The following is a 12,376-nucleotide window of genomic DNA, read 5'->3' on the forward strand; positions in this document are numbered from 1 at the left end:
AAAAAAGAATATTAATAATCATAAACAATTCCTAGTAATTTATCGATTCACTGTACAGAAAAACCCAATAAAGTAATAATATGCTATTTGTTCGAATGTATATAAAGAATAATATAAGTGAATATTAGTTAAAATAATGTAAATTATGGCGCAAGAGACTTCTTATATAAAGGCATACAATATATTATTAAGAAATTAATAAAATGCAAACCACTTGCAGAGGCATGAATTGTTGTACATGTGTTATTATTAAACAGATAAACCAGTTTAGTGAAATTAACTTCAAAAACATGGAAGTTAGTAATTTCAGTATATTGTCCCCTTAATTTGTTTGACCATGGTTATGTGAAGAGTGATGAAATGTCAATTCACAATCAACAAAATTGTTGTAACTTAAAGTGACCCTAACGCCTGTTGCGTCAAAAGTTAAATGGTTTGCCTATATTTAAACTCTAGGGGTGCTATTGATAGACATTTCGCAGCACGCGGTACGAGCGTACTAAGCTAGCCCCGGCTACCCACTGGTTACTAGTACAGAATTCAAATCATATCCTATCGCTAACACTGGTTTATGAAAACCGCTGATCATCCACCGGAAACCCGCGCTAAAATGTCTATGAATACGGCCTTAGATTACTAATCATTCGTCTGAGTATTCAGATTGGCAGCATTGCTAATTTAAGGAATTTCCGGTTGCGCGAGACGTATGCCAGTTTTAATGTACATGAAAATGACTGAATTTTTAATAAGCTATCAGAGTGGTGCCGTTTGAGAGTAATAATATATTGCAAACTTTTTACATTATCAGTAAATGGTGATAAAATCAAAAACCATGAATATGAAGCAAGAATCTAAAACTTCTCGCTCTATTGAACAGGATAATAATCAATTTGCATATTCTACCACAATTTAATGTGGGAGGCTACAGCATAGCGTGGGAGTTACAGCGTAGAACATGGTAAAGCGGACTTATTTCAATGAATACAACGAATTAATGGTGAAATGGGAGGAGGAACGCATTCCTGCAGTGGATATTTGAGCTGAGAAGAAGTGTAGCCTATGTGTGAAATCCAAGCTGTTGGTCATTTTTTAAAATTCATTTTATATAAGTTCCAATAAGTCAAGTATCAACAAACAAAAATGTAATGTAAAATACTATATTAGTTGCTTTACATTAGGCTATTATTAATATTGTGAACGTTTTCGTGAAATTATGGCATCTTCTGACATAAATATTCGATATCTTATGAAAACATGAATACATATTTAAAAGTGAAAAGATGCATAGAGAATAATACAGTTAAAAAGTTAAACAAATAAAACCACATATTAATGATACATGTGATATCACTAAATCTTATATAATTATACATATTTAACTAGAAAAAATGTGTAGGCCTAACTATATGTGTAAATGAATGCTGTAAAACTCATTGTGTTTCAAAGCAATATAGCAGAAAGATGTAGTAAAATATGAAGTTATATAGTGTAATGACTTATTAAATATGCATATTTTTACAGAATGAAGTGGATTAAATAAATAATCTAATGACAGATATACAAAATATGAAAAAGAAAATATGAATAGATAACAAGTAGGCCTAAACATGATATGAACTCTTATTATAAGCTTATAAGCTAAATCATTGTACAAGTAAGTACGAACTCATGTTTAATATTAATCGAATACCACATATAGCTTATATGATTATTGTATTAAGTGTAATAATGACACAATCATTTTTATTTTACAAAATTAAGTACAAGTTAGTAGTTATTTTATGTAACAAATTGCGAAATGACAGCGTTTGAAGCACGTGGAGACTGTCCACCGACCCGAAGGAGAGATGAACAACATAGCGAGTGCTTAAAACACTAGTTTCGCACTTGTTTCATACAAGTTTTTTAGACAGTCTCTCGAGAATTCCTAATATATTTATGTTTCAAATATATTGTTGATTCGTTCTCTTGCAATGGCGAACGTCTGATGTTATATACAGACGAAAGAGCATTACATTCGTATGGGAAGAGATAGGTTTTACGGCCTTCGGATTTGTAATAGGGTATGGTGATTGTTTTTCTGGTTGTTAGGAAGTTGTTTCAGTGGCGTTCTGCAGGTCATGTAATTTTGGAATAGGCTATACAATTATTACAACGAAATTGATAAATATAATTAGGAAAATGAGTGATTCGGAAGTGAATAATGCACATCAGATCTCCAAATGTTGTAATTTCCAATTTAAATAATTGTGTTGTGAAAAATTTTAAATTATGGTTTATTTAACGATGCTCGCAACTGTAGTGGTTATATCAACGTCGCCGGTGTGCCGGAATTTTGTCCCGCAGGAGTTCTTTTACATGCGAGTAAATTACTGACATGAGCCTGTCGCATTTAAACACACTTAAACGCTGTCGACCTCGGCCGGGATCGAACCCGCAATCTCGAGCATAAAAGGCAAGTGCTATACCAACTACCCTACCGAGGGCGACTTGTGTTGTGAATATTTATAATAAATAAATAGTTGGAATTTATGTTTTCAGTATTTCTCATTATTGTGCTTAAAAGTAGGCTACTTTTGGACATGGAAATTTACTTCTAAGCACGCAAATCTATGGATGTGAAAATCAATGACTTTTCGGTACTAAAATGAGAATCGAAAAGTCGTCATTGTGAAATGACTGTCAAAAAAAATTGTTAAAATTGGATGACTGTGAAAAAATTACGTTTAAAAGATTTTATAAGGATATTCATAAATATGTTCTATTAGAACAGTGTAATATATAATAAATATACCGTAACACAATGGGTAGCTCAGTTGGTAGAGCAGATGGCTACGGATTGGAAGGTCCGGGGTTCGATCCCAGGTGGTGTCAGGATTTTTTTCTCGTTGCCAAACTTTCAGAACGGCCCCGAGGTTCACTCAGCCTCCTATAAAATTGAGTACCGGGTCTTTCCCGGGGGTAAAAGGCGGTCAGAGCGTGGTGCCGACCACACCACCTCATTCTAGTGCCGAGGTCATGGAAAGCATGCGGCCCCAAGTATCTTCATGGCATGTTATGGGGATACCTTTACCTTTTACCTTACCTTTACCGTAACACAATAACTTAATAATAATAATAATAATAATAATAATAATAATAATACACAAAATTTAAAATACCGATAATGTAGACTATAAATAAATATGGTTTATTTAACGACGCTCGCAACTGCAGAGGTTATATCAGCGTCGCCGGTGTGTCGGAATTTTTGTCCCGCAGGAGTTCGTTTATATGCCAGTAAATCTACTGACATGAGCCTGTCACATTTAGCCTAAACACACTTAAATGCCATCGACCTCGGCCGGGATCGAACTCGCAACCAGCGCTATACCAACTGCGCTACCGAGGGCGACCCGATAATGTAAATTATAAACAATTTAAATAATAACTTCCCCCCCCCCTTGACAAAATTCTGTGTACGCCACTGTGCAACGCTGTACATGATATGTTACTTTATTTCTTTGAATGTGGGACAATCTAAAGACTACACTGTAAGGCAAAACTGTACATGATATATTACTTTATTTCTTTGAATGCGAGACAATCCAAAGAAGACAGGCAGGCAATTGACTCTTGCTTTCCGCCTACTCCAGGCTGCTATTTGAATTGAATAGAGGTGTCTCGGTAAACAAGCCACTTCGCATTGCGAGAACTCATTTAACACAGTCAAGATTATTGTGTGCTGCCGGCCTTGTTGAAACCAGGCTTATCTCGTTCTAACTGATATTGCCGCATCTGGACTGTACCCCAGTCAGGGTCTGGTTTGCCATGACCTCTGCCGTCGCCTGCTCTTCTCGTGAGATGATGTTACTGTTATTACGCCATTAAAACGAGACATTCTTTAGCGTTTTTCTGTAGCCCCGAGGACCCTTTCATTATTCTCAATGACAACGAGGGCCTTCACAACGGAAACGACTCCTCACGATCTTGGAACAGAAAATTTCCATTCTAGTTCCAGGGCGTTTTTATTTGCCTCTCGTGACCTCGGCTCGATTTATTTTTTCTGCAGATCGGTTCTCAATTTATTACTTATACCGCACGACCGTCGAAGAAGAAATAGCTCTAAGTCACTAGCCACCTGCGCATAGAAAAGACGTGAGTTAATTCCCGAATTCTTCGCTTTTACGAGTATAATTTTCTTACATACAGTGTACTCTTGCTATTCCGGCCATTCCTTGCACAGAAGGGTGCCGGATTACTGAGAGTGCTTAAAAATGTCATTAAATTTAATGTTACAAGCTGCGCCAACATTACACTTGCACTTATAAATAGAAACTAGAACGTTCCACACGTGGCCGGTGCGTGTATACGTACAGGCTATAACACATGGCACCGGTGCAAATTTCCCAGACAACTATTAAAGTATAAGTGATAGGTAGAACACTAGAAGAAGGCCGGATTACTGAAGGTCGGATTAACGAGTAGGGTTACCATCCGTCCGGCAAAAGGAGGACATGTCCTCTTTTTTTAATTATTTTATCCTGTCCGGCAGGCATTTAAAAAAAATCGAAATGTCCGGCATTTCGCATTTCAAATAGAATTAATATGAATATTGAATAATGTGCGATATTATGCATAGAATATCTAAACAAATGATGAAAATATATGAAAGAATTTAACTGTCTTCAATAATTGAAACTGGAAGACATAAAAAAAAAAACAAAATATGATGACCTATTGACATGCATTGAATTCTTACACTCTAAAAATGTCACTCACTATTCATGATTCTAAGCTATTTTATCAATTTTATTCTGTAATTTACAAAGATATGCCAATCAAGTTAATTTGGACAAAGATTTAAGTTTAGATAAACAATGGTGCAAGTTCTTCAATTCCAATAGTTCTGCGTGCACTGAAATTTTCTCAGAACTCTTAGAAATATGTCAGATCTATTCATTTATCCCAAGTCACAATGGAAGTGTTGAGAGAGTATTTTCCCTGATGTCTGCTCAATGGACAAAACAACGAAGTCGCATGCTAATGGAGACAGTCAGAGGTATCATCATGGTGAAATATAATTTCAAGGCCATGTCCTGTGAACGTTCCATAGTTATTTGTTACAAGTTATGTTTGTCTCTTCAGGCTCTTGTGCACAAAGTGGGCTCCACCAATAAGTGGGGTACAGATGATTCCCCATTCGTTAGCTCGCGTCTCGAAAAATACAGCATCTCCTGTGTCAGTGTGACGTCGAATCTGCTGACAGCTACAAATAGATTATGTTCTTTGCGGTTTGTGGAAAGCAGTGTTGGTGGGTTCTAAGCAACTCACAGATTTGTATGAAAGACACTGAAACCTTTCCAATGGAAGGGCTCGGGTCCTTGTTTAGCGAGCATAGCAAGAAGAAGAAGAAGAAGAGAGGGATGGCAGAAAGACTGATACTAAGCATAGCGATAAGAAGAAGAAGAGAGGGATGGCAGAAAGACTGATACTAAGCATAGCGATAAGAAGAAGAAGAGAGGGATGGCAGAAAGACTGATACTAAGCATAGCGATAAGAAGAAGAAGAAGAGAGGGATGGCAGAAAGACTGATACTAAGCATAGCGGTAAGAAGAAGAAGAAGAGAGGGATGGCAGAAAGACTGATACTAAGCATAGCGATAAGAAGAAGAAGAAGAAGAAGAGAGGGATGGCAGAAAGACTGATACTAAGCATAGCGGTAAGAAGAAGAAGAAGAGAGGGATGGCAGAAAGACTGATACTAAGCATAGCGATAAGAAGAAGAAGAAGAAGAAGAGAGGGATGGCAGAAAGACTGATACTAAGCATAGCGGTAAGAAGAAGAAGAAGAGAGGGATGGCAGAAAGACTGATACTAAGCATAGCGATAAGAAGAAGAAGAAGAAGAAGAAGAAGAGAGGTATGGCAGAAAGACTGATACTAAGCATAGCGATAAGAAGAAGAAGAAGAAGAAGAGAGGGATGGCAGAAAGACTGATACTAAGCATAGCGGTAAGAAGAAGAAGAAGAAGAAGAGAGGGATGGCAGAAAGACTGATACTAAGCATAGCGATAAGAAGAAGAAGAAGAAGAAGAGAGGGATGGCAGAAAGACTGATACTAAGCATAGCGATAAGAAGAAGAAGAAGAAGAAGAAGAGAGGGATGGCAGAAAGACTGATACTAAGCATAGCGGTAAGAAGAAGAAGAAGAAGAAGAAGAAGAGAGGGATGGCAGAAAGACTGATACTAAGCATAGCGATAAGAAGAAGAAGAAGAAGAAGAAGAAGAGAGGGATGGCAGAAAGACTGATACTAAGCATAGCGATAAGAAGAAGAAGAAGAAGAAGAAGAAGAGAGGGATGGCAGAAAGACTGATACTAAGCATAGCGATAAGAAGAAGAAGAAGAAGAAGAAGAAGAGAGGGATGGCAGAAAGACTGATACTAAGCATAGCGGTAAGAAGAAGAAGAAGAAGAAGAAGAAGAGAGGGATGGCAGAAAGACTGATACTAAGCATAGCGGTAAGAAGAAGAAGAAGAGAGGGATGGCAGAAAGACTGATACTAAGCATAGCGATAAGAAGAAGAAGAAGAAGAAGAAGAAGAAGAGAGGGATGGCAGAAAGACTGATACTAAGCATAGCGATAAGAAGAAGAAGAAGAGAGGGATGGCAGAAAGACTGATACTAAGCATAGCGGTAAGAAGAAGAAGAAGAAGAAGAGAGGGATGGCAGAAAGACTGATACTAAGCATAGCGATAAGAAGAAGAAGAAGAAGAAGAAGAAGAAGAAGAAGAAGGAGGGATGGCAGAAAGACTGATACTAAGCATAGCGATAAGAAGAAGAAGAAGAAGAAGAAGAGAGGGATGGCAGAAAGACTGATACTAAGCATAGCGATAAGAAGAAGAAGAAGAAGAGAGGGATGGCAGAAAGACTGATACTAAGCATAGCGATAAGAAGAAGAAGAAGAAGAAGAAGAAGAAGAAGAGAGGGATGGCAGAAAGACTGATACTAAGCATAGCGGTAAGAAGAAGAAGAAGAAGAAGAGAGGGATGGCAGAAAGACTGATACTAAGCATAGCGATAAGAAGAAGAAGAAGAAGAAGAAGAAGAAGAGAGGGATGGCAGAAAGACTGATACTAAGCATAGCGATAAGAAGAAGAAGAAGAAGAAGAGAGGGATGGCAGAAAGACTGATACTAAGCATAGCGATAAGAAGAAGAAGAAGAAGAAGAAGAGAGGGATGGCAGAAAGACTGATACTAAGCATAGCGATAAGAAGAAGAAGAAGAAGAAGAAGAGAGGGATGGCAGAAAGACTGATACTAAGCATAGCGATAAGAAGAAGAAGAAGAAGAAGAAGAAGAGAGGGATGGCAGAAAGACTGATACTAAGCATAGCGATAAGAAGAAGAAGAAGAAGAAGAAGAAGAAGAGAGGGATGGCAGAAAGACTGATACTAAGCATAGCGATAAGAAGAAGAAGAAGAAGAAGAAGAAGAGAGGGATGGCAGAAAGACTGATACTAAGCATAGCGGTAAGAAGAAGAAGAAGAAGAAGAAGAAGACGGATAGCAGGAAGACTGATACATACTTAATCCGTGGAAAGTTTAGTGTAGAAATTCTATGAGTTTGAACTTGTGCAGCTGTGATAAAAGAAGCAGTACTTTCCGAGTGATAAAATTTGATTGTGAAATTATAAAGCAAGCGTTGAAGAATGAATGAAAATGTTCTGTGTCCGCAAAAAATCGTGTGAAATGGAAAATTTTTTCTGTATTTTCCGGAAAATTTTTCGCCTGACGAAATTGTTGCTTTCCTCGTTTCCTTGCTTACATCCTCAAGAACTGCACATGTGGTGCTCACTCAGACATCAGCTTAGCGAACGGAAGTCTTAAATCGTCTATTCTTTTTTTTTTTTTACGGATCTGGCAATACTCACTCTAACATAACGCCATTGTCAGTATACTTAGCCATAACATGAATACTGATTAAGAAACAATCGCTGACGAATCAATTTTCTGAGAACTTCACTGATCTGATATAAAGTGCCACAACATTTCTTACTCCACACGGGGCTGATGTATGCCTATCATTTTAAAATAACTAGTTATTGTTGGCTGCGGAAAAACATTAATAGGTCTATGCTATGGTGTATGATTCGTGATTGCTCGGCTTCTTTATATCTATGAACTTCCTACTTTACTTCTTATAGCAAAGCATTCGCAGCTCAGTCAATCCATATCTAGAGCAAGTTTGAAGTTACATGTTGTATTGAATGTATATGATTTTCTGAGAAAATTGTATTGTGTAAATTGTATCTCTGTATGAGCAATAGGCCTAATTCGTTCATCTTCCGAGCAGAATAAGAGTTTACGTGCGTTACTATTAGCTAACAGTATTAGGTCCATTAGCTAACAAAATACTTAAAGAGAGAAATTTTCAGGAACATTTTTAAATCAGTAGAATTGTAAAAACTTGACAAACTTAGTAGTAACCAAAGGAATTGCTTAATAAGAAGACTTTTTCAGGAAATTTAATAATTATATCAGGACAATAATTATTGACCTTACCAAAGTGAATAATTAACCTGAAATATAACATAGTCAGAGGAAGAAAAATACAGAAGATAAACATGCGAATTCTAAATGAGGCAGTAGAACAAGTGGACAGCTTCAAATACTTGGGGTGTATACTTTAAGCAGTAACATGAGCTGCTGCCAGGAAGTCAGAAGGAGGATAGCAATAGCAAAGAAAGCTTTTAATAGAAAAAGGAGGATCTTCTGCGGACCTCTGGAAAAAGAACTAAGGAAGAGACTAGTGAAGTAGGCCTATAGAGTGTGGCATTGTATGGGGCAGAAACATGGACATTACGACGAAGTGAAGAGAAGCGAATAGAACATTTAAAATGTGGTTATGGAGAAGAATGGAACGTGTGAAGTGGACAGACAGAATAAGAAATGAAGTTGTGTTGGAAAGAGTGGGTGAAGAAAGAATGCTGCTGAAACTGATCAGGAAGAGGAAAAGTAATTGGCTAGGTCACTGGTTGAGAAGAAACTGCCTTTTGAAGGATGCACTGGAAGGAATGGCGAACGGGAGAAGAGTTCGATGTAGAAGAAGATATCAGATGATAGACGATTTTTTATTTTATTGGGTTATTTTACGACGCTGTATTAACATCTAGGTTATTTAGCGTCTGAATGATATGAAGGTGATAATGCCGGTGAAATGAGTCCGGGATCCAATACCGAAAGTTACCCAGCATTTGCTCGTATTGGGTTGAGGGAAAACCCCGAAAAAAACCCCAACCAGATAACTTGCCCCGACCGGGATTCGAACCCGGGCCACCTGGTTTCGCGGCCAGACGCACTGACTGTTACTCCACAGTGTGAACATGATAGACGACATTAAGATATATGGTTCATATGAGGAAACAAAGAGGAAGGCAGAGAATAGGAAAGACTGGAGAAAGCTGGGTTTGTAGTGAAAGCCCTGACCTTGGGCAGAACACTAAATGAAAATAACTTAGGAAAATCATGTTAGAAACATTATTTGAAAGGTGAAATTTTCAGATCAAACAAATGCCGGAAAAATTTTATCACTACATATTATACATACCTAACACTTGTACTTTGAATCCGGTTCTGACATATAAAACAGAGACTGTAGCTCTAGGAGCATTAGGTCTATAGATGTACCCTACGTGAAAAGGCGCCCGTTAAAAACACGTAGCAAATCGAGCGATAAGATCTCTTATTTTTACAACGCAGCCAAGTGAATCTATGTCGTGAGGTGAGCTTATTCACTCACGTGTTTACTACACCAGACACAAGCATACCGTGGCAGACGTCGTCCCATAACAAAATGAATGCACTGTCGAGAATGCTCTATTTTTACCAATACCTTCGTGACAATGGCTGTCACATTTACATAATATCCATGAAGGAGAATATTTAATAGAGCCATGCCTCATCTATATCACACGGGGAACTTCCTCTATGCTATGCTGACCTATGAAATGATCGTGAGCAGCCACACCCACCACAAGGGACTTAAAAATAAAATATATGAGCGAAAGCAAGAAATTTTATTCGTGTTGTTAAAGAACAGAATTCGTAAATTAAAAGAATGTCATGCAGACGGCATGTTTCACCATTAGCCACATTATGGTTGAACAATTGCAAGTTCCTAAATTTTATAACTTTTCGTTGAGGTTTTTATAATTATAGACCAACAAATGATTAACAATAGCTGATATTCTGTACATATAGAGTATTAAAGAAGATCAAGAATATTTCATAGAAGCTTATTCACGATATGTAATTTTTAGGTTGGTAAGAATGGATTTAAGGATTAAATAAATATTACCACAGACAGGATCAGTACACCCTATCCAATAATTACATATTGGAGCGAGGCGGTATTCGAAAATATCTTCGATTGAGACCTATATAAACTATCACAAACTTTTCCTTCTGTGGAAATGAGTTAGTTACCTACTCTGAGAAAATATCTTCGTTTGAGTCCTATATAAACTCTCGATTTTTTCCCTCTGTGGATACGAGTTAATATTCGAAAATATCTTCGATTGAGACCTATACAAACTCATGATTTTTTCCCTCTGTGGAGACGAGTTAATATTCGAAAATATCTTCGATTGAGACTATACAAACTCACGAATATTTTCTTCCGTGGAGATGAGTTAATATTCGAAAATATCTTCGTTTGAGACCTATACAAACTCACGAATTTTTCCTTCTGTGGAGATGAATTATAAATAATAATAATCCGTGACGCTACACACCGTGAAGGTCCTAGACCGACCAGCCGGCTGCTGGCCTCACGCCCACATGCCGAAGCAGAGGTGGACGATCATCCAGCCAGAATGGAGGTATTGTTTGGTTAGCACGATGATCCCCCCAGCCGTTATAGCTGGCATTCGCAACCGGATTTCGCTACCTACCGTAGCTCCCCAAGTGCATCACGGTGCTGGGTAGGCACCGGTCCCATACACTGGCCGAAATTTCATGAGAAAATTTCTTCCCTCATGAGGACTCGAACCAGCGCGCATTCCGTAACGCGAGTCCTAGGCAGGATGCCTTAGACCACTATGCCACGGCGCGGGACGTGGAGATGAATTACTATTCGAAAATATCTTCGATTGAGACCTATACAAACTCACGAATTTTTTCTTCTGTGGAGATGAGTTACTATTCGAAAATATATTCGATTGAGACCTATACAAACTCACGAATTTTTCCTTCTGTGGAGCTGAGTTGCTATTCGAAAATATCTTCGATTGAGACCTATACAAACTCTCACGAATTTTACCTTCTGTGAAGATGAGTTTCTATTCGAAGAACTCTTCTCCATTTATATTGCTAAAACGCTTACTAAATTGCCTCAAATCTTAATTTTGTAACATTTTCAAAGTTTGACTCATATTTTAATTCGGTATCTGAGATTTGCATCAGAATGAAGTCTGAATCTTAAAATATTTTTAATGACGAGGTCTTCATATTTACTATGTCGAAGTATCATGTCGCTTATCTGAAATGACTCTCGTGATAATGTTTTCATCCAGACCTCCTTATCAACATTTCAAATGTTCTGTGAACTGTTATTATTCTTTTTGAAGCTCAAATGTAATACTGAATCTGTAGATAAGTTTCACTTCTAAGAAGTCTCTTTGTGTGTCTGTGTATTTGCGTAACATTAAATCCATTTGCGATATCGCGACAAGTCAGTAGGCTATAGAAGTCCATAAACAGAGCAATAAAACTAGTGTTGCAAACTGAAGTTATGATGTTTCGAAATTTCGTAGTCATGCATGTTTGCTTCCATATCATTGCCGAGGTTTTCCTTTTCTGTTAGCAGTAGTATTTGCAGCTTGCAGTGTCAGCATTTTTGTTTATAATTTGTCTCTAAATATCGACTTAATTTGTCACTATTTACACAAAAATGAAGTTTACACATACATTTATTAAGTTTGTCAGTTAATGACTTCTGTACTTAAGTATGAAGGGATGGAGAAACTAACGCGTAGTGCAAAGGATGGAAGACCCCCTCCCCCAATGCTGTTTGTTTCTGTTGGCGGGAGGAGAGATATCATTTACCGATGTACGGGTGTTACAAGCGATGAAATAAGTCTCAAGCATATGACACGAACTTTAATCCATCGAGACAGTTGAAAATCGTCAGTATCTGTAGTTTTGTAATATCATACAGTACAATATAGCCCTTAAAAGTTTAGAACAACATAAGCTTATACTTACTTGCGACTTGTGAAGCATAAAAGCTATAACAAATGTAAAAGGGAGTTCGAAATGAAGGAAAATTCGTTGAATGCAATAAGAGACGTGTTCGGTGAAAATGTAATTAACAGAGAAGTGTGGTGTTTGGGGTCGCCTGATTTCG

General features: G+C 37.6%; 1 protein-coding gene across 1 annotated transcript in view; it reads left to right on the plus strand.

Moving 5' to 3' along the window:
• Kdm3 (Lysine demethylase 3) overlaps window positions 1-12,376 on the plus strand; it is a 264,097-nt gene that overhangs the window by 11,112 nt on the left and 240,609 nt on the right. The window contains exon 2 of the mRNA XM_069822650.1: window positions 5,128-5,293. Within this exon, the coding sequence (XP_069678751.1) occupies window positions 5,128-5,293 (166 nt within the window). The remainder of the gene's footprint in view (window positions 1-5,127; window positions 5,294-12,376) is intronic.

Source organism: Periplaneta americana, chromosome 3, assembly GCF_040183065.1.
Source record: "Periplaneta americana isolate PAMFEO1 chromosome 3, P.americana_PAMFEO1_priV1, whole genome shotgun sequence".
In the NCBI taxonomy this organism is placed as follows: domain Eukaryota; kingdom Metazoa; phylum Arthropoda; class Insecta; order Blattodea; family Blattidae; genus Periplaneta; species Periplaneta americana.